Below are 27,950 nucleotides of genomic sequence, written 5' to 3'. Positions count from 1 at the left end.
GATCAGGCAAGGTTTCTGGGTCTATTTGTTTTGCTGATTTATTTTTGTTCCTGAGTAAGGTTCAGTGGGGTAGGAGATGGGATGGAGAGAATTTGAACACAACTATGATTTTTAAAACAAAATGTACAAATGAAACTTTTTTTAAAAGATTAATTAGAAGCCATTTTAAAAGTAGGCCTAAAAAGAATAGAGATCAAAGGATTAACGATATAGGGCTCTAAGGGGCTTCAGTGTCCATCTAAGTCCACCCCTCCTTCATTTTACAGATGAAGAAACTAAGGCCTTAGAGAGACTAAATGATTTTCCCAGTCACTTGGACAAAAAAGTAGTGGTCAAATTTGGACTTGAATTGACTCCACTGATGCCAAATTCAAAACTCCAATACAACCTCTTCATTTTATAGAGAAAGAAACTGAAAAAGCAACTGGCTTGTCCATCCCTCTTTTGAGAAAATGAGGACTGATGGAAAAGTATAGAAGGGTTAGCTCTGGACAAAGCACTCAGGGATGTCACGCTGTGCTCAGGGGTTGGGTCTTCTATCTGGTGATCTCCAGATGGACCCAAGAAATTCACTCTAAACTGAACTGCTAAGGCTATTCCCAAATTCCAGCTAGCTCTGGAACCCAGCCACAGGAGCATCTCCCGAGCAAGGACACCCAAAGCCATCTTCCTCCATCAATCAAAAAGCATTTATTAGGCACTTACTTTGGATTAGATACTATGTGCCACATACTAGGAGCCATGCATCATGTGCCCCATACTATGCTAAGCAGCTGGTTTAACCTCACACTTTTGTGTCTGAAAATCAAGTTCTTCTTTGGCCTCTTTTTCTGTTTTCAACAGAGACAACTTAGTGTCCCTCTGAAGTGTTTGCTAGCATGCTGCTGACTCCCAGATCACATGCAGGGCTATTAAACAGAGCTGTGACCTCAGCCCCTGCTCCTGCCCTGCCTGGACAGAAGGGCTGCTGTCAGCCCTCCCCTGCCCTTGTTCCAGATTGTAAACTCACAAAGAGGCTGGCTAGGGGGAATGTGTGGGGTGGGGGAGTGGGGCTGATTGACTGGCTTGGAGAATGGAGCTGCTGTCTTCAGGATGAGTTCAGCCTTCTGTCCAGAGGAGGGAGATTTCCCTCTGACCAGCTGTGCCAGCCCCACACCCTCCTAGCCATTTGGGACTGAGAGTTCCCACTGGGTGACCAAGCAGAATCCCCTGGGGAGAGAATTCACCCTGTCCGACTGTTTTTATTACAGTCTGGGACCTAACTTGTATTTTCTGTGCCCAGCACAAGCAGTCCTGAAGATGGAAAAGCTGGAAGGGAAGGAACCTTTATGGGCTAGAGCTGCCTGTCCCACTTCAGCTGTGTTGGGTACAGGGAGAGAGTTTGCTCAAACAGGGCATTTACAGAATCTCACCATGACACCCACAAACCTACTTTAATGCTGGCTGTGCTACTACAAACTAGTTCTTCATAGTTGAAACCTTGTAGGTCATTGATCTCCCAAATCTACCCCTCACCTCTCAGGGTCTCAGGTCTCCCCTTTCCCCCTAGTTTCTCTTCATCCTCTCCCACTCTGTCAATGGCCCATCCCAATCCTCTAAGTTCCTTTTCAGTTCTCTGTGATCCTACTCTTAGGATTTCAGGTCCTCTCTTCATCCCCTCCATCCATCTCTCTTCACCCCCTTTCTCTAAGGCCCTGCTCCCCCAATCTGGGACCTTCTTCAACACCTCTGAGTCCCTCTCTATTTTTCCCAGCTTCTACCCCATCCCAGGTCCCCTTCTAGCACCTCAGAATCCCTAAGCATCTCTCCTTGGGTGTCTTTCCCCTATAGTCCCTTCCCCACATTCTCTTTGCTCCTTTTCCCCTAACTTCACTACTTCCCCTCCCTCCCAGCTTGCAGGTGGGCCCTGACCTTGCTCTTCAGTCAAACAAGCATTTATTAAGGGCCAACTATACACAAGGCACAGTGCTAAGAGCTGGGTTGCAAAGAAAGGCAAACAAACCTGTCTTTCCCCTCAAGGAGCATGCATGCTAATTAATACAGGAGACAACAGATAGATAACTTGCTAGGTACAAGATATCTAGAGCAGATGCAAGGTAATCTCAAAAGATTAAAAAAAGATCAAAAGCCTTCTCAAAGGAGAAGGCTTCTTGCTAAAGGGTGGGATTTGAGCTGAATCTTCAAGGAAAGTAGGGAAACTGAGGCAGAGGAGGGAAAGCATTCCAGGGCAAAGGTATAGGGTCTGGATATGGAGGTTCATGTCAGAGGAATAGCAAGAAGGTCAGTGTTGCTGCTGGCTCCTAGAGTACCCAGAGGGGAGGAAAAGTGTAAGAAGACTGGAAAGTTCTGAAAGGGCCAAGATATGAAGAGCTAACACCAAGAAGACTTTACAAATAATGATCCTGGAAAAAATCACCATTGAAAGCTAAATCAGATCTTAAGACCCTTGTATATAGCTTTTGCCCTAGCCAACCCTGGGAGTATTTTTTTTTTTAGTTCAGTCATTTTGTAGTTTTTTAGTTTGGTCATTTTGCAGTTGTGTCTGACTCATCATGACACCATTTGTTTTTTTTTTTTTTTGGCGCAGTTGTCCATTTTCTTCTCCAGCTCATTTTACAGATGAGGAAACTGAGGCAAACAGGGTGAAGTGACTTGCTCAGGCTCACACAGTAAGCATCTGAGGCCAGATTTGAACTCATGAAAATGAGTCTTCCTGATTCCAAACCCAGTACTCACTCGATCTACTTCATCCCTAGCTGAAAGGGTTTAGGACTTCCCCCAAGTGAAGTGCAAAGCAGCAGCAGCCCCATACCAGGGTGAGTGGAAGGAAGGCCCGGAGCTTCGGGGCACCCCCTAATAACCCCGGGGTACTGATGCAGAAGTCCAAGACCACTGAGGAGGACGACTGGCTTCCTGGCCTCTACAGGATGGACATCAGAGCAGTGGCAGGCTAGGTCTGGGCCCTGTGATTTGCTGGAGAAGCCAGCCAGAAGGTTAGACTCTTATCTGCAAGCAGGAAAGGCAGAAAGAAGGTCAGTCGAATGGAAAAAAAGCTAGCTGGAGTTCTGGAGTGGGCTCAGCCCGGGTGACCCGGGGCACACATTTTTGGGTCTTGGTCTCCTTTTTGGTAAAATAAAGCGGGCTAAGTATCTCCAAGGGCTTCCTTCAAGTTGGACTTTCAGACTCTCAGATCCCTTCCCGTCATCCCCTGGGCAAAGTGGGCCGGCCTTCTGGATCGCCCTGAGGACTCAAGTGCAAATTGTGAATCCCAGACCAGTGGGAGGTTTTTTGAGCTCAGCCGGAAAAGAAAGGGCTTGGAAGGAGCTGGGTGGAGAGAGGCCGGGCCTGGCTCCGGGCCAGGCTATGTCTGCAAACACTGACCTTGGCTGCTGGAGGGATTTTCCATGACACCAGCACCGTCCCCTCACCCTCCCTCTGCAGCCCCACATGGGCTCGGGGAGGCTGGGTGATGGGGGAAGGGCTAGCCTGCCCCCTGAGGCCCTGGCCGCCGGGGATTCGGGACACCTGTAGACGCTGGAGAGCTCGATAATTAAAGGGGGCAAGGGAGGAAGGGAGGGGGCAATGGGCGCCATAGCCGGGAGAGGAGGGGAGCTGGGGACGATAAAAGATGAGAATGGAAAGAGAGAAGAAGAGGCCTTAGAAAGGGGTACTGTGTTCCCTGAGAAAGCGGGGAGGAGGAGAGAGGGGGGGAAGGTCTCTGGTAATGAGCAGCTGATCCCAGCGGCTGGGGTGGGGAAGAAGTATCAGCCTTGGGTTCTCTTGGGCCTTTCTTCTGGCCAGAACAATCACTAGCCCAAGGTTTCCCAGGGCATGGGAGGGAAGGGGTCAAAAGCCAAAGGGGTGGGGTTTCAGGGAAAGAATGTAGGCAGCAGGATAACTTAGGGGAGTTGAGCTCAGTACATAGTGGAGGGGCCTAGTTCAGGAGCCCAAAGAATGAGGGCACAGCCCCTCCCAAACAAAAAAGCTGCTCGGTTTCCATTTTGCCTTGAGAGCCCCAGTGCCTGGCACATAATGGGCACCGTGCCTCTTTGTTGGTTGATGGAAAAACTGTAGCCACCAGCATAGGACTCAAGAAATTCTCTACCAAAGACTGCCTTGGGAAGTTCTACCTTTCTCCTTGACTTCTCAAAAGGACTCCATCTTCATATAAATGGGGGGCTTTTTGGTCCAGATCTAGGTTGGGGTTTGTTTGTTGTTTTTTTTTTTTTCATTTGTGAATGGAACTCCCAGGTTGAGAATTCTCTTCAGCAATCCAGATGGCAATTCCTCTATAGTTTATGATCTTAGAGAGTGGGAGTGAGGCAGAGGAGGAGCCTAACTTGCTAAGGATCCCATCCCCAGTCATATGACAAAGCAGACTCATGCTATAATATATGTAATGTAAAATAATATATAATAATAACTGCTAGTTTTAGGGTGCTTTGAAGCTTGCAGGTATCATCCAAACTTCACAAACAATCCTAACAAGTAAATACTGTAAGGTAGTATCATCCCTATTTTACAAAAATAACTCTAAAAGATTAAGTGACTTGCTTTTCCTTGCCTACACAGCTATTAAGTGTCAGAGATGGGATTAGAACCCAGGGCTTGAGGCCACGTCCAGTGGTCTGTGCCCTTTACCACACTGCCATTGGTGGGGGTCTGCCTGGACAAGATGGCACCAGTCAGCCATGGAGGGTACAGAGCTATTTTGTTGCCTTCTATGGAACTGACAGTGGGGTGGGGGGAGCCCAGCCTTCGGTCCTGGGTGAACCCCTCAATTGGGCATTTATAAACACCTCAAACTTCATTTCCTCCTTCACCTGTGCTTCCCTACCTATATAAATGGAAGTTTTTCTAACAATTTCACATCATCCTCTTAAAGGCAAATACTGTTGTCATTATCTATGGGCAAGAACACTGAGACTCAGAGAAATCAATGGACTCATTATTGAAGGAGGAATAAGGCCTCAAAACCAGTTCTTCTGATTTCAAATCTACTTCTCTTCTAATTACACTATTGTCTTCCACCGGCAGCTTCTTTTCTTCCTGAGAATTTCCTGTCTCCTGAAATAAATTTCAGATTTCATTCTAAAATTAGTTAGACAAGTGGCACAATGGATAAACCACTGGGCCTAAAGAGTCAGGAAGACCCAAGTTCAAATACAGCTTTAGCCACCTACTAGCTGTGTGACTTTGGACAAGTCACTTATTCTCTAATCTCAATTTCCTCTACTATAAAATGGGAACAATAATAGTACCTACCTTTTAAGGTTGTCATTAGCATAAAAGATGTTTGTAAAGCTCAGTGTAGACTTTAAGATGGACAGCTAAGTGGCACAGTGCATAGGGTGCTAGATCTAGAGTTCTGAGTTCCAATTTGGCCTCTGACACTTATTGCGTGACCCTGGGCAAGTCACTTAACCTTGTTGGCCTCCGTTTTCCTTGTCTATAAAATGATCTGGAGAAGGAAATTGTAAACCACTCCAGTATCTTTGCCAAGAAAACCCCAAATAGGGTCACCAAGATTTGGGAATGGCTGAAAATGGCTGAACAACAGCAAACCTTAAAGCACTTCATAATTGCTAGCTGTTATCCTTATTATACATTTCCGAGAGACGAGTCTTTTCTCACCTCTGATAAGTTAGTTCCCTCTTTTTCAACTGCTCCTGAAAACGAAGAAACCAGAGCAATTCATCCTCATCCGAGCTCTCCCTTCTCACACCTCTTTCAAATTTGTCCTAATCAGGTTCCATTTTCACTCCATCATGCCTCACACTCCACACCCCAGTCCACAAAAGCCAGTTAGCTCCTTGCTTTTCAGGTAGCTGCTAATCCCTCTTCACTTCTTAACTTGAACTGAGTTGAACACAAACATTGGCATATCTAAAGAGCACATTTACATTTTAGAAATGTATCTTACAAGTTAAGAGGTTACAGTACACAATTCTGAATGATACTAGCTAGTGCTTTTATAGCATTTTTAGGTTGGCAAAGCTTTTTACAAATATCTCATTTTATCTTCACAACAACCTGAGGAAGTGGGGGGGGGCTATTATTATCCCTATTTTACAGATGAGGGAACTGAAACTAAGAGGTTAAGTTTGTCTAGTCACAGTATTTGAGGGGAGATTTGAACTCTGGTTTTTCTGATGTCAGATGTCCTGCACTCATCATAGCACCACCTAGCTGCCCAGGACTGAGAGAGCCCTTTCTCAGAAAGGAAGAGAAGGTCAGAGAATCCTAAAGAATCGCCGGATTATAGAGCTAAAAGAAATCTTAGAGCTCTCGGTCCAGCCTCTTCATTTTTTGCATATGAGACCCTGGAGAGGGAAAGAGATTTGTCCGGTCACCCAATCCATTCGTGGCAGGCTGGAATTGGGGTCCTTGGGGTAGGATTGAAGGATGTCAGAAGCGATCTAAGGCAACCCTGACCTGTAAAGGAATCCAACCTCTGGATGGTGTCAACCTTAAAATGGTAGGTAGATGTCAGCCATGATTATCCAGGAGTTATTTGTTGTCAGATAGGAAGATCAGCAGTCCACTTGACCATTTACTTGACCTTTAATGCAGGACCCACTATCAATCAATCAATTAACACTTATTAAGCACCTTCTTTGCCAGGTTCTTTGCTAGAACACTAGGTTACTACAAAAAGAGGCAAAAATCGGCCACTGCCCTCACGGAGCTTATAAAACCTTCCTAAGGTTTCCCATTTCAATTCTGGGTAATTTTGTTAGGAAGGTTTTGCTTTCACTGAGTTGAAATCTGCCTCTCTCCAATTTCTACCCCATTGCTCCTAGTTCTGCCCTCTCTGGGCTAGATTTCTCTGAGCTTTAATCTGGTTCTAATGTTTTCTCCAAAGTGACTCATCCGCATCTCCAGCCCATCTTCTAAGGCTCCCTCATAATTTTTTTTTCACTCACTAGCAGATAGCAGTAGCTAGTAGCTTTTTCTGCACCATACATTTTCTACAGGATGGGGCCACAATCCGCTTAGGACTATAGATTTAGAGATGGAAGGGACCTTAGAGATGACTATTTTCTTCCTTTTGGGGATGCTTTGGCCAGAGTTCAGTATCTCACTCAAGATTTCATAGGCAAGAAGTGACAGATCCAGGGATCAGAACCCCAAATAGAGAGCCCTTTCCAATGTACCACTTTGCTTCTTTGCTTTAATATTGTCTCTGTTTGGCAAATGAAGAAAATTAAATTCAGAGAGCATAAATAAGTTGCCCATTTTGGGGTGCTAATAAGAATTCCTTGTATTTTCCTAGCGAAGTTCACGTTCAGTTCTCCCAAATCCTCGGAGGAAGACAAATATCTACACTATAAGAAACTGAATCCCCCACACAGGTCAAAATGACTTATTCAAGGGAGTAAGAAGTAGTCAGGCCCACATAACCAGGTCTTTAAATCTTAGAGTATCAAAGGGAGGTCCAGAGACCCCGTGGCAGACACAGTTGCAGTGTGGTACTGTGGGTTCAAATCCCATTTCAGATACATCCTAGCTGTGTGATGTTTAATGAGTCATTTGTAAAGAGGGACAGGAGGAGGGGTGGACTAGCTCTGAGGTCACTTCCAGCCCTAAATCTATTACTGGTATAATGTTCCATCATTTCGGTTGTATCTGGCTCTTTATGACTTCATTTGGGATTTCCTAGCAAAGATACTGGAGTGGTTTCCCATTTCCTCCTCCAGCTCATTTGAAAAAACTCTTACCGGCTGTCTTTGTATAAGTTTTAAGAGAGAAGAGTGGCAAGGGCTAGGCAATCAGGGTTAAGTGACTTGCCCGGGGAAATACAGTCAGGAAGTATCTGAGGCTACATTTGAACCCAAATCCTTGCAACTCCAGGCCTGGCATTCTATCCACTGTGCTGCCTAGATGTCCCCCAGCTCATTTTACAAATGAGGAGGCAAAGAGAGTTAAATGACTTGCCCAGGGTCACACAGCCAATAAATATCTGAGGTTAGATTTGAACTAAGGAAGATGGGTCTTCCTGACTCCAGACACAGCACTCTATCCACTTCACCACCCAGCCACTCTATGATTCAGAATGAAACAACTGGAAAGAGTTTTGAACTTAAATTACCAGCTCTCTTAATTGACCTATGACAAATCACAACCTTTTTTGAATATCAATATCCTCCTCTGTAAAATGAGGATAATAGGGCTGACTTTACAAGGTTGTAAGTAAATCATTAATAGATCTGGAGTGGAAGAAAAGGAAAATGTGCAGTCAAGAGAAGGAGATGTGCAGTCAAGCCCCAATTCCACCATTTAGTGTATAAACATGGATAATTCACATTATTTTTCTAAGCCTCAGTTTCTTCACCTTTATCATGCTTCATGTCCCAAAGGGCAATCCCTCTAACCCATTCCCAGAGCTTTGATCAAATGCCATGGCATTTGGTTGCTAAACATTCCAAGAAATGAGTTTTCAAATGTAAGTATTTGAGAGAAATAATCATGCTAACTACAAAAATACTTGTGCTATCTACAATACCACTGTATACATGTGAGCCATCCACAAGGAACAAGAATGAGTACCAAGGTCGGGGGACAAGCCAGACAGCAGAGAAGTGTTCCCTGGAGCTTGGCGTGAAGGATGAAGGTTCAGGATCATGAAGTCTGGAAAGAAGATCTCTCCACTCCAGAGATCAGTCTCTGTAGAAAATTTGCTAGGTCCCCCTGAGCTTTTCACCCAGTGGAATGTAGGAGAAGGCAGGAAGGGAAGGGAGTGGGAGAAGCGCCCTGATCCCTGAGGGACCCTTGACCCAAGCATCCGGTAGAATGTCCTGGGAGCCACTCCTCAAGCAAAGACCATGGACACCCTTCATTTGATTTGAGCTCATAAATCTCAGTTCTCTGTGTCAAGAGACCAAGGAGGCGTCTGTCCTGCTGGCAGTAGAGTGGGATTTGTCGCATTCCCAGTGACTTCCCAGAAGTTCCTGAGTCCCCATGGGAGCCACTCAGGCCCGGCTAGAGTCATTCTAGGCAGCAAATGGACGTCAGCAACTCCTCATGGCTCTCCCTCAGACTCTCCCCAAGTGACATGCAGGGGCCCAGGAGGAGGGAATGTAGAACGCTGACCCTGACCCAGATCCCAGCCCTGGCAGCTGGTGGAATGTCCCAAGGGGGGGCTTTGTATCCAGCTACCACCATTCCTTTCTTTCCTGCCTAGAGGAGGCTGAAGCCAATGGTCCCTAAGTGAATGAGGCCCAAGGCTGGAAATCAGAAGTAGTTAGGGAGCTGAAGGGAAAGATCCTGAGATGCATGCCTAGCCACTGCCCCAATCTGTGATCCTGAATAAAAAGAATGTCCCACTTTGAGGACTCACTTTCTTGGGCGGGGATGCTTACATTTGAAAAGGTCTTTCTTGGAATGTTTAGCAACCAAGTGTCATGGCATTTGATCAAAGCTCTGGGATTTGGGTCAAAGGGACTTCTCTTTGGGACGTGAAGCATGATGCAATGGAAAGAGCACTGGTCTAAGGGTCAGAAGAAGACTTAGGTCCTAGCTTACTGTCATTTTCCAGCTGTGTGACTTTGGGTAAATCACTTAACCTCTGAACTTGTTTCCTCAGCTATAAAATGAGGATAATAGTCCTTTCCTGGTTTACAAGGCTGTGTGATGATCAGAGGAGAGAACTGTTGGTGGGGATGCTTTCTGAATGATAAAGAAACGCGCAAATATCAGGAATGATTATTAGCCAATCAGGGCTGCATATCTCTCTGGCCCTGTGATTACCACCAGGAAAGTTGGTAGCACATCCTAATTATACTTGGAAGAAAACCGAGGTCTTTGCTGAGACATCTGCAATAGCATTAGCTAAGGCTGAAGCTTATAGCTCCTCCCCATCTACTCAGGGCACCCACTGGAACCCTGCCTCTGTTCGCCTCTGAGGGGTTAGGTGCCCTAGAGCAGGCTGATGGTTTTGTTCTTTTTCTGTTGTCATCCCAGAGGCAGCGACAGCAGAGCTGTTCTTTTCTCTGGAGAATGGCTCAGGGCCAAGGTCTGTGTTTAACACACAGAGAGAAGCCCTGCCAAGAGAAGGGAAGGATGGGTATAGTGAGCAAGGGCAAGCACTGGTCTGAAGGATGAAGTAATTATAAAATGGGCTCCGAAGGTGAGGGACAGGTGTAGGGGGCACCATGGGTGGCAGTAAGAGGAGCAGACAGAAGGTCTTTGGAGGCAGTATGGTGAAGGGGGGAAAGCCACTCGACCTGGAGTCAAAGGATAAGAGTTTTGAGGTCCAGCTCCCCATTTACCAATGTGTGACCTTCGGTAATTCACCTTATCGCTCTGAGCCTCAGTGTCCTCATCTATAAAGTGAGGTTATACCAACTACCTCACAGAACTCTGGTGAGGATTAAGTGGGTTTTGTATGTGATTTGTTGTGTTGTTGTTCAGTCATTTCAGTAGAGTCTGACTTTCTATGACCCCATTTAGGGTTTTCTTAAGCAAAGATATTGGAGTGGTTTGCCATTTTCTTCTCCAGCTCACTTTACAGATGGAAAACTGAGGCAAATGGGGTTACATGACTTGCCCAGAGTCACAAGCTAGTAAGTGCCTGAGTCCAGATTTGGGTTTTCCTGGTTCCAGGACCTCTGTCATGTGCCACCTAGCTACCTCAATGTATGTAAAATGTTCTATAATCATACACTGATAAATAATTGAAAGCATAATGGTTTCTGCCAAAGAAGAACTATACTGCTACCATCTCTCTATTTTCTCATTTACCTCCACTTCAACTATATACATGCCCCCTGTCCATAGCTTCTTCCCTTGTATCCTCTGGAATCCCTTTTTTATTATTAGCAAACTTCCCCTCATCCTCAACCTCCTGTTTCCACCTTATTATATTCATGAAAACCTGGCTCTCTCTAGAAAACATTGCATCCCTGGTTATACTGGTCCATACCAGGAGTACCATGCCAGCTATTCCACTCATATAACACACTGGAGAAGGAAGAAACATTCTTCCTGTTCTTCACGGACATTGCCAGACCCATCCTCTGGAGGCATCACTTAGCAATTTCTCCTCTGAGATTCACTTCAACCTTGTATGTGGCCCATTCAGATGATAATAAAAAATTAAAAACTACCATGGCCTTAGTCCATAAATATTTATTAAATGCCAACTATGTTCCAGGCATTATGATAAGAAGGAAGAAAGGAAGGAAGGAAGGAAGGAAGGAAGGAAGGAAGGAAGGAAGGAAGGAAGGAAGGAAGTTCTTGCCCTTAAGGAGTTTACAGTCTAATGCGGAAGACTATACACAAAAGGATGCTGAGAAAAGATCCCTGATACTATGATGGGGTTTAGCCCTAATGCATATAACTAGGTGGAAAATGAAGAGAGGACTGGTCCAGGAAACTTCTTTAAATGGAGACTTTGAGAGGTATTCTTTGCTTTACCCTTCAGCCCTTGGGGTTGGCCAAGTTCAAAATATGGTACAGTTGCTTATTGTACTCCAGGTCGCTCTCCCTCCATGCTCAAAGAGTTCAGCCTCTGGCTCAAGGTCATCCTCTCCACCATAGCTCCTGCTATCATACTCAAAGACTTGAATACATACTTCAACTCAACAGTCACCTACTGTGTGCCAGGCAGTATGCTAGGAGATGAAGACAAAAAGACAAAAATGAAACCATCCTTCCCTTCAAGGAGCTTGGATCCTATTAGGAAGAAACCACATATACACATATAAGTAAATACAAAACATTTGAGAAGCAATTTCCAAGAAGAAGACATAGGTCCAAGATGAAGGGTAGTTCCCTGAAAACCCCCCAGCAGTCTACTTCATCAACTTCCTCAACTCTGCTGACCTATATTTTCATTTTACCTCAGTTACCCACAGGAATTGCTTCAACTTATATCTCATTATCAACCATATGTGTTCTGTAAAATCTAAGAATCTCCACACATAATAAACTCTTGTCCTTCCATCTCTCCCTCTTCCTCATCCTTCTTGAACCTATTCTTTATGCTCACTGGGATCTCCAGTTCCACCAGCCCTTTCGCCTCTTCTAGTCCATTACCTCTTCTTGGGGCTTAATTTCTTCCCTTCACAACCTCTGCCCTTTAGTTGACCATTTCAACTACTCCATCCTTTACCCTTAAATCACTTGTCCCCTTGCATTATTGTACCTTCTATTGCCAAACCCAAGCCCTGTGTTATCCCCACCATTCATTTATCTCCAATCCTACTCAGTGTTGCTCAACACTACTAGAGGGAACCATGCAACTAAGCTAAATAAGCTACTACAGATTCATATTGTTTAATTTCCTCTGCGCCCATGTTGTTGCTGTTGTTCAGTCATTCAGTCACTCTTTGTGACCCCATTTTGGGGGTTTTCTTGGCAAAGATCCTGGAATGATTTGTCATTTCCTTCTCCAGCTCATTTTACAGGTCAGAAAACCGAGGCAAATAGGATTGAGTGGCTTACCCAGGATCACACAGCTAATAAGACCAGATTTAAACTCAGGAAAATGAATTTTCCTGACGTCAGGGCTGGCACTCTATCCACTGTGCCATTTTAACTGCCCCCTGAATCCTACTACTCGGCAAATCTTTTACTCTTCCCAGATTGATTCTGTCATACTCCTAGTATCAGAAATCCTAAGACTTCTTTCCTTGTGTTTCCTATCAAATTTGCTCTCTGCTTTCCTTTCATCAAAGAATCTTATCTCCCCAGAAAATAATTTCCAACCACAGGGAATTCCCTCATCTCCTCTATGTCACACCTCAAAACCCTATAATATCGTATCTCATTCTCTCCTCTTTTGCTCCAATTTCTTTGCCAAGTTTAATCTCTCTACTTGTGCCCTTGATCCCATCTACCCCCTTCAGGAATTTACCTTTTCCATTCTTGATCCTCCTTTTCTTCAATCTCTCTTTCTCTTTTGGCTTCTTCCTTCAGCTTACAAATATATCTGGTCATTTTTTTAAGATGGAGGTTGGGGACAGGGGAAAGAAAGAAAAAATAAATACTTGTTAATTGAAAAAAAATAAGCCTCTGCACTTCTCCCATCCACTCCAGCTACTATCCGATATCTCTCCTACCTTTCACTGCCAAATTCTGAAAATTGTCTGCCCTCACTGCCTACTGTTTTCTCACCACCTACTCATTTCTCTATTTGGACTGGTTTCTGATGTCCCTCCTCTACAGAAACCACTCTCCAAAAGATTACCAGTGATCTCTTAGTTGATAAATCCAACAGTCTTTTCTCATTCTTCATCCTTCTTGACCTTTCTGCAGCTTTTAATTCTGCTGACCACCTCTTCTCAGAAATATGCTGTTTCTTGATTTCTATAACACTGTTCTTTGGTCATTTTAGTTATGTCCACCTCTTTGGAACATCATTGGGGTTTCTTGGCAAAGATATTGGGGCAGTTTGCCATTTCCTTCTCTAGCTCGTTTTATAGACAAGGAAACTAAAGCAAACAGGGTTACATGATTCAAGATCACACAGTCAGTAAGTATTTGAGGCCAGATTTGAACTCAAGATGTCTTCCTGACTCCAGGCCCAGCACTCTATCCATTGCATTATCTAGCTGCTCTCTCCCATTTCTCCTTCTATCTATCTGACCTTTCATTGTTCACTTTTTGTTGAATCATCATTCATTTCCTTTCCCCTAAATATGAATGTCCTTCAAGGTTCTATCCTGGGTTCTATCCTTGGTTTCTCCATGCTCTCTGGGTGATCTCATTAGCTCCCATGAGTTTAATTACCATCTCTATATGGATGACTCTATATAGATGACAAATTTATCTAGTTATATATAAATATAGACCTCTCTACTAATATAGCTTCTGAATTCCAATCTTGTCATCTGTAACTGCCTGACGGACAGATTCACATGGATGTCCCTTAGTCAGCTCAATTTCAACATGTCCAAAATAGATCTAATTATCTTCCACTCCTAAAACCTTCCCCTCCTCCAAACTTCCTTCTTACTCTCAAGAAGAAGAGCACTATCATTCATTTAGTCCCCAAGGTTTGCAAATTCAGCGTCATCCTTGACTCTTCCCTCTCTCCCATCCTGTGCCCAATCAGTCTTCGAGTGTTATTGACTCTGCCTTCATGACATCTCTTGCATTTTTGCCTCACTTTCTCCACTTACACAGCCCTTCCCCAATACAGACCTTCATCACCTCTCACCTGGATTACTACAAGTCTCCTCACTGTTTTCCTTCTTTCTTCTCTCCCCCATCTCTAATCCATACTCCACATGCCAAGATAATATTAATAAGACGCCTTGTCGCTCCCTTGCTCAAAAATGTTTAGCAGCTCTCTCTTGCCTCCAAGTACAAAATCCTCAACTTTGCATTTCAAACCTTCCCCAATATGGCTCTAATCTACCTTTCCAGACCTATTTTACATCACTCCCTTTCACATACCATACATTTCAGCCAAGTTGGCATTCGAGCTGTTCCCTGAATTTAGTATTCCATCTCCCTCTTCTGTGGTCTGAAATCCATTCCTTCCTCACCTCCTCCTCTTAGAATCCTTAACTTCCTTGAAATTGAAAACTTTCGATACAGGTGTCTCCTCCTACACAAAAGGCTTTCCTGATCCTACTCACTTGTTAATAGTTTCTCTTTCAGATGTCTGTACAATAACTAATCTTATAGCCAGCCCCCCCAAGGACGATTATTTTTGTCTGTCTTAGAAGCACCTAGCACAGTGTCTGGCACATAGGAATTGCTTAATAACTGCATGATGATGGTGCTGGCAAAGGGAAATAGAACTAAGAATGTAGCTAGCAAGTCAAGAGGAATAAGATAGTACATAGGGAAATAAGGAGCAAGAGGAGAATGGGAGTCAGGCATAAAGGCAGCTCAAATTTGCACTGAATTAGAGGAGGAGAGATAATTCATGTAAAAGGAAGGACTAGTGAACCAGGATGCCATAGACAGAAAGGAAAACATGTCTTCTGGTCGTCCTTGGTACCAGCACTGGATGTTTGAGGGGACCCTTTGGTTATCTGACTGACATCCAAGGACAAGGGCAAAAAAAGCCTCCTTCCTCTGCTAATAGACTAGCTAGCTTTACTGGTGAGTGCTTCCTGTTTACTTCACCCATCTTGCCAATTTCTGAGCAGCCTGAGACACAAAAGGTTGAAAAGTAGACAAGCCCAGAACCTAAATGGACATTAGTTAATCAACCTTTCCTAGGAAAAGGGAACTCTGCCCTTCTACCTGACTGATGCTGGGGTTAGGGGCCGATGGGACCAGAGCCAGCTGCTGGACAGTAAGTAGTGTGACAGAGTGGAAAATGGACTGGATTTGGCATGGGAGACTCTGGGCTCAAATCCCAGCTTTCTCCCATTATGCCTGTTTGATCTTGGGCACACATCATGTATCTTCTCTGTGCTTCACTGGCCTCAATAAAATGAAGGGGTCTCTTGGAGGACCCACTCCACTCTCAGTCCTATGAACTGCGGTCTCTGAGTCATGGTCTTCTAGGTGAAAAGAGCCTTCAAGTTCATCTTGTCTAAGAGGAAAGAAGTAATATGCCTATGCCTAGTGGGAAATAGCCAAAGAGGCAAAGTTCATGAGACGCAGAACCAGTTTCCTAGAGTTGGATGAACCCCTGGAAAAGAGAGAAAAGGTCCTCCAGACAGGACTTTTCTGTCACTTTTCAAAATCAAGCTTTGTAAGACTGGTAGCCATAGGAATTTATTGCAACTGGAATTTGGGTAAGCTACTACCATTGGGATAATAGTGACTAGACCAGTGATGGGCAAACTACAGCCCACAGGCCAGACTTGGCCCTCTGAAATGTTCTTTCTGGCCACAGACATTATTCCTAATCTGACGAATACAATGAGTAGGATACGATACAATGAAACTTGGAAAGAGTTGACTTAGAAACAGACTGACAGATGAGTATTTCCTTTCCTTTGGCCCCCTCTTTAAAAAGTTTGCCCATCAGTGGACTAGACAATAGGTATAAACATCACAGATGTGGTTAGCTGAGCCTGAGACAATATCTTGTTTGCACTCAGCAATGTGTGTTTGTTTTTTAAATCGAAAATATTGAATTGTATCAACGTAACTATTTTGTTTTTCTAAATACCCCTTACCTTCCACTTTGGAATCAATACTTTGTGTTGGTTCCAAGGCAGAAGAGTGATAAAGGCTAGGCAATGGGGGTTAAGTGATTTGCCCAGGGTCACACAGCTAAGAAGTATCTGAGGCCAGACTTGAACTCAGAACCTTCCATCTCTAGGCCTGGCTCCCCATTCACTGAGCTACCTAGCTGTCCCTAACACATAACAGCATGATTATTAAAGGATAGCAATACTCTACAGGCTCTAAGAAAGCTGTGATCTCCTTGATTTGGGTATTGCCTTCAATGATACAGATCACAGCCTACCCATTTCTGCCCATCTTGTTTGACCCTTGTTTGTGTGTCCTATAAGTTAGACGCATGAAGCTCACCCAGTTGAGGGTTATTCTTTGATTCCTCTTGACTCTAGCTTTACAGGTGAGTGCTTCCTATTTATTTCTTCCATCTTGCCAATGCATACCAGTAGAGCCCATGGACTATTTACCTGTTATCCCTCACTCCCATCTTCTTTTCCTATCATCTGTTTCCTTGGTGTTATCCTCTAATTTCTAGACCTCTTTGAAAGTTTTTGTTGTTTATATAATTGCAGCCTGCTCACATCCACCCCACCATTCACCTTTCTTTTGTCCTCTATGATACATTTTGTTAATTCTTTAGAGAATTGTTGACTCTCAGCCATAGAACAGTGCCAGCAGAATACCAGTATTGAAAACATGGACTTTAATTTATGGGAGAAGCTTGGAATAGTCAAAGGAGTTCTGCCATTTCCTGAAGGCAAACCAAACCATTCTCTTCCTCCTTTCTCATTCTGGGTCCAATACACCATCTATTTGCATTGTCTATCCTAGATAACTATAATGATGGATAGACTCTATAGATTTTTCCTCTAACTTCATGGTAGAATCTAGACAATAGACAATGCAGTGGGTAGAACATCGACCTGGAATATGGAAGGTTTGAGTTCAAATCTAGCCTCAGACATTTACTAACTGTATGACCCTAAGCAAGTGACTTAATCTTTTTTCTGCCTCAGTTTCCTTATATATAAAAGAGGGGTAATAATAGCATCTATCTCTCAGAGTTATTCTGAGGACCAAATCAGCAAATATTTGTAAGATGCTTAGCATAGTACCTGGCACGTAGCAGGCACCAAATAAATGTCTGTTCCCTCACTGCACTTGCCTCTGGTGGGAAAATGTTTGGTGTGTCTGGATCTCTAACTATCAGAAATATTCTTGAATGTACTTCTTTTCTATCCTCTCAAACAGGATGAGCCAAGTGATGAGTGGTACATCTAACGGGCAAAAAGGAAGTTTCCTTGTGCCTGAGGTTTGGGGTGGGGAGGAACTTCCCACATCACAAAAAGTATTGAGGAACAGCCTGGTATAGTGGGAAAAGCTCTAAAAAAGCTCTAGGAAAAGGGGCTAAAAAAACTTGGATTCTAGTCCAGCTCTACCCTTGATTAACTTTGGGTAACTCAATTGACTGCTTAGCCTCAGCATCATCTATAAAATGGGAAAAATCATATTTGTACTACCTACCTTGGGAGGGTCGTGAGAATACAATAAATGAGGGACAGCTAGGTGGGCTCTGTGGATAGGGAACCAGGTCCTGGAGGTCCTGGATTCAAATCCAGTCACAGATACTTCCTAGCTGTGTGACCCTGGGCAAGTTGTGTAATCCCAATTGCCTAGCCCTTACCACTCTTCTGCCTTGGAACTGAAACTAAAAATATCAATTCTATGACAGACAGGAAGGGTTTTTACTTTTTGAGAGAGAGAAAGACAGAGAGAGACAGAAAGAGACAGAGAGAGACAGAGAGAGACAAGAGAGAGACACACAGACACACAGAGAGAGAGAAAGAATAAAATGTATGTGGAGGATTGTAAGCTAGCTTGCCATCCTAACTGCTGGTTGCTGTCCAGCTTGCTTTGACCTATAAACTTATAGGTGGCTTGGGATTACCCAGGAATCATCTATTTGAGGAGTCCAAATACATATAAACAGAAAACCAAAAGTGCAAAGTAGCACTAGATAGAGCTTATAAGTGCTGTAGGAGTTCAGCCAATACCAGAATTGAACTTGTTAATGCACATTTAACTAGAACGCAAGTTTGTAAATAGAAAGAAGACAGGCTCTTCACAGCATGATCAAAACGCAGAGCTGGAACTATAGTGGAATAACCAGAGCTTTATCCCATTAGGAAGATGAAATTAGAAGGCAGTCGATGACACTTATACTCCTTAAGCAGACAGAAGCAAGTGGACTTTGTACTTTAGCAAGAATTTCATAAACCTGCAATTTTACTGAGTAGGGAACTTCTGGTTAAGATGCTCCTTCTCCCAAAAGGCAGCTAGGTTGTTCAATGAATAGAGTGAGAAGTCAAGAAAACCCAAGTTCTCATCTAATCTCAGACACTTTCAAGCTGTATGACCCTGGGTAAGTCACTTAACTTTTATGTGCCTCAGTTTCCTCAACTATAAAATACAGATAATAATAGTGCCTACCTCCCAGGGTTGTGCTGTGTATTTCCATCACTGAGTGGCATTCTGGGGTCTTTCCCCCAGTAGGGCCTTATGTCTTGAGGTCTAGGCTCTCCTGTCTCCCTCCATTTGAATTCTCTCCAGATAACAGAACTGCTAGCTACCAGCTCTGGGAGAATGTAGAACCCTCCCAGTGCTAGTGCCCAGAACAAGGGGGAAGGCCAGGGCCAAGGGCAGGAACAAGCCAGTTAGCTTTTATCTTGCTCAGCCCAGCTGTCAAGGTAAATTGTAGTTTGGCTGATAGGGCCCAGAGTTGGGAGGCACAATATGTTCTCACTCCCCCCATACTTCCCTGCTGCTGGGGAGCCAGACATTGCTGAGATTCTGAACTTTCCTGGGCTTGGCTATACCTAGGAAATGGAGGCTACAGAAGCCACCTGTTTCATGGGGCTTCCAAGGTAGATGAAGCAGGCACCTCACCACCTGCCTTGGGCCTCCCACACACAGGTGGGACTGCTGTCATGCTCCCTTTGGCATTCAGGATTCAAAAGGCTGCCCAAGGATCCTGGATTCAGAGAAGCCCAGCTTCCCCCAAGTCCAGAGGCTCTTGTGTTTGGGGGCCTCTGTCAGAGATCCACTGGAGTATGTTTGGAGGACCACAAAGGCAGTAAGAGGAGTGTCTGGGGATGTTTAACCAGGAGGAATGAAGGTTCTGGCAGCATGGTACACTGAATTTGGAATCAGAGAAAGTGGAGTCAAATCCTGCCTTTTTCATCCGACTTCCTATGCAATTTTGGTCAACCACAGTTACTCTCTGGACCTCAGTTTCCACATCTGTAAAATGATAGACTTAGATAGTCTCTAAGGTCCCAGTTTTAAATCTCTGATCTTTGGCACATACTGTTTGACCTGCCTTCAAACCTGTCATATGGAAGAGGGATTAGACTTGTTCAGCTTGGTCCCAGAGTGCTAAACTAGAAGCAATCAATAGACTTCACAGAGTCAAATTCAAACCTTCTATAAGGGTGGCAGGGTGATAGAGGTCTTCTCAGGAAACAAGAATATACAAAGGTTTTGGGGGGCAGCTGGGTGGCTCAGCAGATTGAAAGCCAGGTCTGGAGATGGGAAGTCCTGGTTTCAAATCTGGCCTCAAACACTTTCTAGCTGTGTGACCCTGGGCAAGTCATTTAACCCCCATTGCCTAGCCCTTCTTGTTCTTCTTAGAACTGATACACAGGATTGATTTTAAGATAGAAGGTAAGGTTTAAAAAAAAAACATTATTTTATTCACCCATGCAATCATTTATAGAACATTAGTAGGAGAGCAACTTGTCCCAGAACCATTTCTATATGAACCCCATCATAAAAAGATGAGAAGAGGGCCAGATCTAGAAATGGGAGGTCCTGGTTTCAGATCTGGCCCCAGACCCTTCCTAGCTGGGTGACCTCAGACAAGTCACTTAACCCCCACTGCCTAGCCCTTACTGCTCTTCTACCTTGGAAGTAATATGCAGTATTGATTCTAAGATGGAAGATAAGGGTTTTAAAAAGGACTGTACAAAGGTGAAGTTGGTTGCTCCATAAGGTTACATCTCACCTTTCCAGCTCTGAGATTGGATAAGTGGCTTTAAGGGACTGGGTGGTATCCATTCATTCATTCAGATTATAGAAGCCCCTTGAGAGTAGGGACTGTTTCATCTTTGTCTTTGTATTCTTGTTCCTAGTACACATTAAGCCCTTGATAAACATTTATTGATTGACTGATTTAAATATTTATTAAGCACCTACTATGTATAAGGGGAAAATGTTAATACAATTAAGATGCCTTTGGAGGAAAGTCAATGGAGAATGACCACATCTCATCCTCTTAGCACATCTTGCTGGCAGGGTAGGGCAGGGGAGGGCAGGGCAGGGTTCATCAGCTGTCTGAACTGGGATGGGAAGAAGCAAAAAGGGGAGGTGGGAGCTGGAGGGCTAGTGGGGCAGATAAGTATACTAATAGTAGTGGTAGTGAACATTTATAAGGAATGCCCCAAAAGTCTTTGAAATACCTTATACAGGGCTTTAAAGTCTGCAAAGCACTTTATGTGTTATCTCATTTGAACCTCACAATCAGGTGAGGTAGGTGCTATGATTATCCCCCCTTTTTTAGATGAGGAAACTATGTTTGAGAGAGTTTAATTGCCCTTACCGGAGTCAAACTACCAGTAAGAAGAGTCTGAAGCAGGATTTGAACTCTTGACTCTAGTTCAGGGGTCGGCAACGTATGGCTCTCAAGCCATATCTGGCTCTTTTGAGGGCCAGATATGGCTCTTTCTGCAGGAGCCATAAAGTCAATTTCTTTTCAGGCGCCAGGAGCACGCACTGTGAGCTCTGTATGGCTTTCACGAAATTACATTTTAAAAAATGTGGCCACATGACAAAACCAGTGGAAATGTGCATCAACCATGGGTGGGGGGAGTGCGGGGGATGAAGGGGAAAGTAGGAGCATGAATCATGTAACCATGTTAAAAATGAATATTAATAAATGTTTAAATTTTAAAAAAAATAAAAAAAATTTTTTAAAGTGTGAGGCTGAAAAAAATGGAAAAAAAATGAAAAAAAAATGTGGCGTTTATGGCTCTCACAGCCAAAAAGGTTGCCGACCCCTGCTCTAGTTCCTTTGCTCTGGTCACTATGTCACCAAGTTGCCTCAGTACAGTGTATCTTAGAAAGCAGATGGAATAGGAGGAGTCTCAGCAAAGTCTAGGAAGACCCTTAGATTCAGCTGAATGTTTCTTTAAAGTAGCAGCATTTTGCAGCATTTTCATTTCTCAACAAGGCTTGAAAAGCCAAAAACCAGGCTTAAGAAGTGGAATGAAATCAAGAAGGGCTTGGGAAGAGGCATCCTGAAAAAGAATCCCAAATTTCCTGTGAGTCAGGCAGAAATCTTGAGTATGACTATTGGCAATTGGCTGGAGCCCCAGTCACATAAGAAAGCTGGTACATCTTGAGCAGATCTCTGCTTTTAATGCTAGGGGTAGAGTGGCACAAGGGGCCCAGCTCTTCCTGCAGAACCTAGGAAGTCACATAGGACTCTGGGATTCTGCTTCAGGACTGAAGTCTGTGGCCACCTCCTGCCAGGGAACAGAAGCTGGGACTGGCCCTCAAAGTATGGGGAGAAGAATATAAATCAGGAGGGGGTGGCTTCCCTGCTCTATAAGAAGACTGTTCCAGTAGCTCTGACGACTCAAATCTCCTCTCCCCACCCCTTGGAAAAGTCCCTGTCCAGTCTCTCCAAAGTTTCCTGATGAATCTTTTGTTAGATTTTTTTTTTAGGTACTCTCCTCAAATAGACTTTCCTTCTAAGGGTAGTTGTTAAGGAGCAGGAAGAAAAATCAATTTGAAGCCAAAGAACTGAATTCAAATTCTGGTGTTGTTACTACTTACTATCTATATGACCTGGGGAGGGTCATTTCTCTCTAGGGCCTCAGTTTCCTCATCTGTGGAAGGTAGTGATTGGAACATCCCTTCCAGATCTAAATCTATCATCCTATGAAATAACCCTGGGCATCAGTTTCCTCATCTGTAAAATGAGGGGGTTGGATTTGGTAACCTCTCAAGTCCTTTATAGATCAAGGAATCTAGCAAGGAATTTCTCTTATTTCAATAGACCACATCCACAAAAAGCTCTATAGTCTAGACAGAATAAAACTGGCCCTTCTTCTCTCTATTCCTCCCATCCATCCCCAGCCATTGTCTGCCCCAGTGTTGGTAGGGAGCAAGCAGCTCAATGTGGGCAGAGTGGAGGACTCAGGAAAGAAAGGAAGGAACCACAGTCTGTCCTCTCTTTTCCCACAGGCTACGGTCATGCAGCCCCCAGCACAGATGGTGGGAAGGTGTTCTGTATGTTCTACGCCCTGTTGGGCATCCCCCTCACGCTGGTTATGTTCCAGAGCCTGGGGGAGCGCATCAACACCTTTGTGAAGTACTTGCTGCACAGGGCCAAGAAGGGGCTGGGGATGCGGCGCAACGACGTCTCCATGGCCAACATGGTCATCATCGGCTTCTTCTCCTGCATCAGCACCCTGTGTATCGGGGCGGCTGCCTTCTCCTACTATGAGCACTGGACTTTCTTCCAGGCCTATTATTACTGCTTCATCACCCTGACCACCATTGGTTTTGGGGATTACGTGGCCCTGCAGAAGGACCAGGCGCTGCAGACTCAGCCCCAGTACGTGGCTTTCAGCTTCGTGTACATCCTCACGGGGCTGACTGTCATCGGCGCCTTCCTCAACCTCGTGGTTCTACGCTTCATGACGATGAACGCGGAGGACGAGAAGCGGGACGCCGAGCACCGGGCTCTCCTGACCCGCAACGGGCAGGCGGGAGGAAGCATTCTCACCACAGACACCGCCTCCTCTACCATCGCGGGGAGCGGGGGCTTCCGCAACGTCTATGCTGAGGTGCTTCACTTCCAATCCATGTGCTCCTGCCTGTGGTACAAGAGTAGGGAGAAGCTACAGTATTCCATCCCCATGATCATCCCCCGGGACCTGTCCACCTCTGACACCTGCGTGGAGCAGAGCCAGTCATCCCCCGGGGGTGGCCGCTACGTCGAAACTCCTTCTCACCGTTGCCTCTGCACGGCCCAGCGCTCGGCCATCAGTTCTGTGTCCACTGGCCTGCACAGCCTGTCCACATTCCGTGGCCTCATGAAACGCCGCAGCTCAGTGTGACCCGGAGCTGGGTGTGGGTCAAGCTGAGGAGCCAGCCCACTCACACGGGCCTGGGGAGGGGGGTGGGGAGGGAGCCATCGGAAAAGGTGGACCCCACAAAGGTTTGGGTCAGATCTTCTATTAAAAGAAATAAGCTCCATGTCTCTATGTGGGCAGAGAGGCAGTGGGATCAAGGGGCCCCACAGTCTGGGTGGCTCTGCAGCCATTGGCCCAGAGAAGGTCTGCTCACCCACCATTGGTCAGTGTAGGAGTGTGGGGCATCTGGATTTCTCCTAAGATCTCCAACTGTGCCTGCCCCACCAGCCTGCCCAGGGCCTAGGGGCTTCTTGCATCCAAGAGACCTTTCTATTCTCTCTCCATGCTCTGAAAAATTCCAAGAAATGTGAAACTTGGTGGGGGATGGGGAATCAGAAGGAGTCTAAAGGGGAAACCTCTGATAGCCTTGGAAATTTGAGGAGCTACCAGCCGAGAGGCTCAGCTGTTCTCAGAGCCCCATCCATCTACCCCCCCCTTACCACCCCCACACTCCCCCTGGAATGGGACTTCTCTGTGTTAAGTGTCTGTTTGCATCTCTATTTATACCTCTCAACATTGGTGTCCTACAGTTGTCCTATCTGTGAAGTTCTCCCTTCCCTCCCTGTCTGGGGCAGGTGACTTTTTGCCCCACTCCTCCCCAGCTTGTCCAGCAACCTGTTATCTCCTCTCCTGTAGCCTCTCTCCTGCTCCAAGTTACACCTCACAGTCTCCCCATCCCAACCTTCTGTTCATATTGTTTTTGCATGGCTTTGCTGCAGCCCCTAAAAGATGGCAAGAAGAAGAACGTAGAGCAGAGAGGAGGCAGAAAAGAGAAAGTGAGCGAAGAGAATGTCTTCCATTGCTTATTTCTGAAACCCAAGCTGAGGTTTTTGAGTGAAAAACTCAGTCGCACTTCCCATTGTAGAAAGAGTTAGTGTGTTTCCTTGGAGTGGGGATGGATAACGATCCCCATTTCAATACCCTACAACACCCATACCCTGCCTGACCCTTGCTGATGCAGCCTCCCATGTATCCCCAAACTCTCTGCCTGCCCTCCTGCCCCAAACTCAGACCTCCTACATCTCATGTCACCAAGGCCATTGTGGAGCAAAAGCCCAAAGATGTCATCCAGCTCCAGGGCCCTGGGACCTGACCACTGCGACCCCACAAAGAGCAGGCAGCTCCTGGACTGTCCGGCAAAGGCTCCCACGGCAGCACCTCTGTAGGCATGGGCCTCTTGGGACTGCCGGGTCTGAAGCTGCTTGTGGATGGGGGAGCTCTCAGTGAGGAAGCTTTAGTGTCTTCCAGCTGTTCTGGAGGCAGAACTTTGGAAAGATCCCAAACCTGGCATGGAGGAAACTGGGGGAAAGACAGAGATACAAGAGTGAATTCCACCTTGGCCCTCTTCCTTGGGACCGAGTCCTTTCTCCTTTCCTGACTACTTCCCACCCCAGTTCCTGAGACAAATCAATGAAGCTGAGCAGGTCGCGGCTGCTTTTGAGCAGGGACATGATACAACGCCAGGAGATTTCCTGGTTCGGGGAACCAGAGACCTGGGACTACAAGAAGGGTAACAATGGAAACCTGAAAAGGAGGCCGATTCATCATTCTGTTGATGGCGCCTCTGTCTGGCACACACATTTGGCTCTGTCTTTGCCTAGGTGGACACATCTGCTCCCCATAGGGACAGAATAGATTGCCCGTCTGTCCAGCGACAGGGTAGGAAAATGTGTTTGAGCTCCAAACAGGGAGAGGAGCTGCCAAACAGGAAGGGGGGTACACCACCCCAGCATGACTGGCCTCTCCACTGCCTCCGAGCACTGCAGGCTTTTTTCAGACATAGCTGTCCCAATCAGTACCTTACCCTTAGAATAGAACAAATCCCAGCAAATGACAGCTAAGCTGCGTGGTGACTCAGGGCACCAGCAGGTAGGAGGAGACAGAGATGGAGCAGTCTGCCGGTGCCAGCAATGACCCAAGGCATTCACATCCAAGCTGTACGTAACCACGTCCCTGCTGCTGCCCTTCCCCCCCTCCCCAGGGCAGTAGGGATAAATCTGGCACTGCCTGCCTGGCAGGAAGGCTTTGTTCTTCCCTTTCTTCTACATTCACCCCTCAAGCTGCGTGCTCCCTTTCTGTGACTTCTCCCTTTCAGCTGCATGATGGTGTCTCTCCCCATCGCTGCCCCCAGTGTTTCAGCTCTCAACTTCATTGATCAAGGCCTCCGGCCTCAGTGTGCACTGTCACCTCCATGGAAATGTTAGCTGGGATTTGCCCCAGGCTGCCCACCAGGTCGGGATGGTCCTGCTCAGAGGCTGAGGAATTCTTTTCTTTAAGGTTTTGGCCATATATCTTGGAGAAGGCTTCTGGTCTGCTTGTTTCCATAGCCTACAAACCAGAGCCCCAGGGAAAGGAAAAGAGGCAAAAGTGAGGCTACGAACGCCTGGCCTCAACACAGGCAATCTAGTACCAATAGGTGCCTCCAGATGTGTAGGGAGGCAGGAGGGAAATATTAGTCAGAGAATAGAAGGAGGTCCACAGGAGCCCCTCAGGTCCTTCTGTACGGGAAAAATAAAGCCTCTGTCCCACCCCACAGGGCAGAGGGTCAGTTTCTCTGTGGGGAGTGACTATATCAGGCTGGCTGTCCACATGCCTGCAGAAGAAGCCATAATAAATGGAGAGAAAAGGCGTGAGTGTCCAAGGTCTATACAGGTAGATTCTCCTACCTCCCAAGTACCCCTCCCTCTCCCTTTGCCTCATCTGTATATCTGGCTGTGTCCATCCTGTGCATAATCCACAGACCCGTCCTGTGACATGCCCCATCCCACAGGTCCTTAAAAGCTGACACACTACTCCTCTGCAGCAGAGCAGACATAGGGAGAGCCCTGCTTTTCTACCAGGGAGGACAGGATACATAAGACTGGTAAATTCAGGGAAATGACGGGGGAAGAAAAAAAGAAGGGAATAGAAACAACTGCAGAATGCCAAGGGTCCCTAGCCAAGTACAAAAGACACATGGATAAGTGATGGTGGCTCTCTCTTATCCCACTCCCACCCCTACCACCTCCCTGCCTCCCCCTCCTCAAGTTCCTCTCTTTTTGCAGGTAGCCTCTCTGCTTCCCTGATGCCTTATCCCTAGGCACACTGCCAATGAAATATGCAATACATGTGGGAGAACCCCTCCACCCTCCACCTTCACCCCACTCTCAGCCTCTGAAGCTCCAGAAGTGCTGGAGTCTCCCAGAGGCATCCCCTCAACTCTTCCTGCCTATCTGTCTTCACACTAAGAATGGCAACTAATAAATTCTGTACCTTCAGACCAGGGACAGCCTCCAGCTACTTCTGTCACCTTTGCCCCATGGTCTCAGACTAGACCTCCAGTAGGGTTAAGCAGAGGAGATGGAAACCCCAACCTTCATCCTGAGGTCCAGTTCTCTCTTGCTGGCTAGCTTGGGCTCATCAACAAAAGCAATGGATGGGACCAGGGAGGGCAAGGCTAACCCAACACAGGAGGACAACCGGCTTGTTTTGAGGACTCAAGATCTCTGGGTCTTTCTCCTGTATGTTTCATCTATTGGTATGATCCTGACTGAGCATCCTCCCTTGCGTGTTACCTGACAAGGTCCGTGCCATCTGGGACTTTCTACTCTCCTCCTTTGACTGGACTCCCATGGCAGAGGTGAGCTGCCTGGCAACTACTCCCATAAAAAAAAAAAAGTAAAAAAAAAAACAACACATAGCAGGGTGACCAGGGAAAGCAGGAAGGTTCTCTATAGAGGAGAAAGAGTGGGAACCTGGCATGTTTCCTCAGCTGTCCCTATTTGCTCTCAGGCCAAGATGAGGTATCCTAGATCAAGCTGCTACGCTGTCTCACTGGCAACTCCTAAACCCAAGGACTATTCCTAATTTTTTTTTAAACCTTTACTTTTGGACTTGGAATCAATATTGATTCCAAAGCAGAAGAGCAGTAAAGGCTTTCATTTAGGCAAGTTTAAGCAAGTTGGGCAATTGGGCTTAAGTGACTTGCCAAGAGTCACACAACTAGACAGTGTCTGAGGTAAGATTTGAACCCAGGACCTCCCTTTTCTTGGCCTGGCTCTCCATCAACTGAGCCACCTAGCTTCCCCTAATTCCAAACTTTTTTAAAATTTAATTTTCAATTAACAAGTACTTTCTCTCTCTCTCTCTCTCTCTCTCTCTCCTTCCTATTGGGTGAGGTGGGGGCCCTTTTCACAAATATGCACAATCAAACATAATACGTTCCTGCATTGACCACATCCAAAAATGTATGTCTCTCTGTTGGGAGAGGGATGGCCTGCTTCATCATTACTCCTCTGGGATCATGGATGGTGATAGCATTGGTCAAAGTTCTCAAGTCTTTCAAAGTGGTTTGACAGTTCTTATATTCTTCAACCTGCTCCTCCATCCATACCCAACCAGGAAATCATTCCAAGTTTAGGCTTAGAATGTCTTCCAGGTATCCCTCCCAAGTGGTCTTACTACCTCCAGGTGGGCTATGGAGAAAGGCTAGACAGGGCTCACAAAGCCCCCTGTAGAAGCTATGCTTTCAAGAAGTTCTTGGACTTTCACATTTCTATAAGCTCTTTTTAGTTTACAAATTATTCTCCGCCCCCCACCGCCAACAGATAAGGAAAC

At 45.7% G+C, this 27,950-nt stretch overlaps 1 protein-coding gene across 1 annotated transcript in view; it reads left to right on the top strand.

Moving 5' to 3' along the window:
- Positions 1–23,308, top strand: part of KCNK3 (potassium two pore domain channel subfamily K member 3) — a 57,983-nt gene extending 34,675 nt beyond the window's left edge. Inside the window, exon 2 of the mRNA XM_044663750.1 lies at positions 22,402–23,308. Within this exon, the coding sequence (XP_044519685.1) occupies positions 22,402–23,279 (878 nt within the window). The 3' untranslated portion in view covers positions 23,280–23,308. The remainder of the gene's footprint in view (positions 1–22,401) is intronic.
- The last annotated feature ends 4,642 nt before the right edge of the window (positions 23,309–27,950 follow it).

The sequence above is a fragment of the Gracilinanus agilis genome, chromosome 2 (assembly GCF_016433145.1).
Source record: "Gracilinanus agilis isolate LMUSP501 chromosome 2, AgileGrace, whole genome shotgun sequence".
Lineage (NCBI taxonomy): Eukaryota > Metazoa > Chordata > Mammalia > Didelphimorphia > Didelphidae > Gracilinanus > Gracilinanus agilis.
The sequence above is the reverse complement of the archived record's forward strand: the minus strand, read 5'-3'. Positions and strand labels throughout refer to the sequence as shown.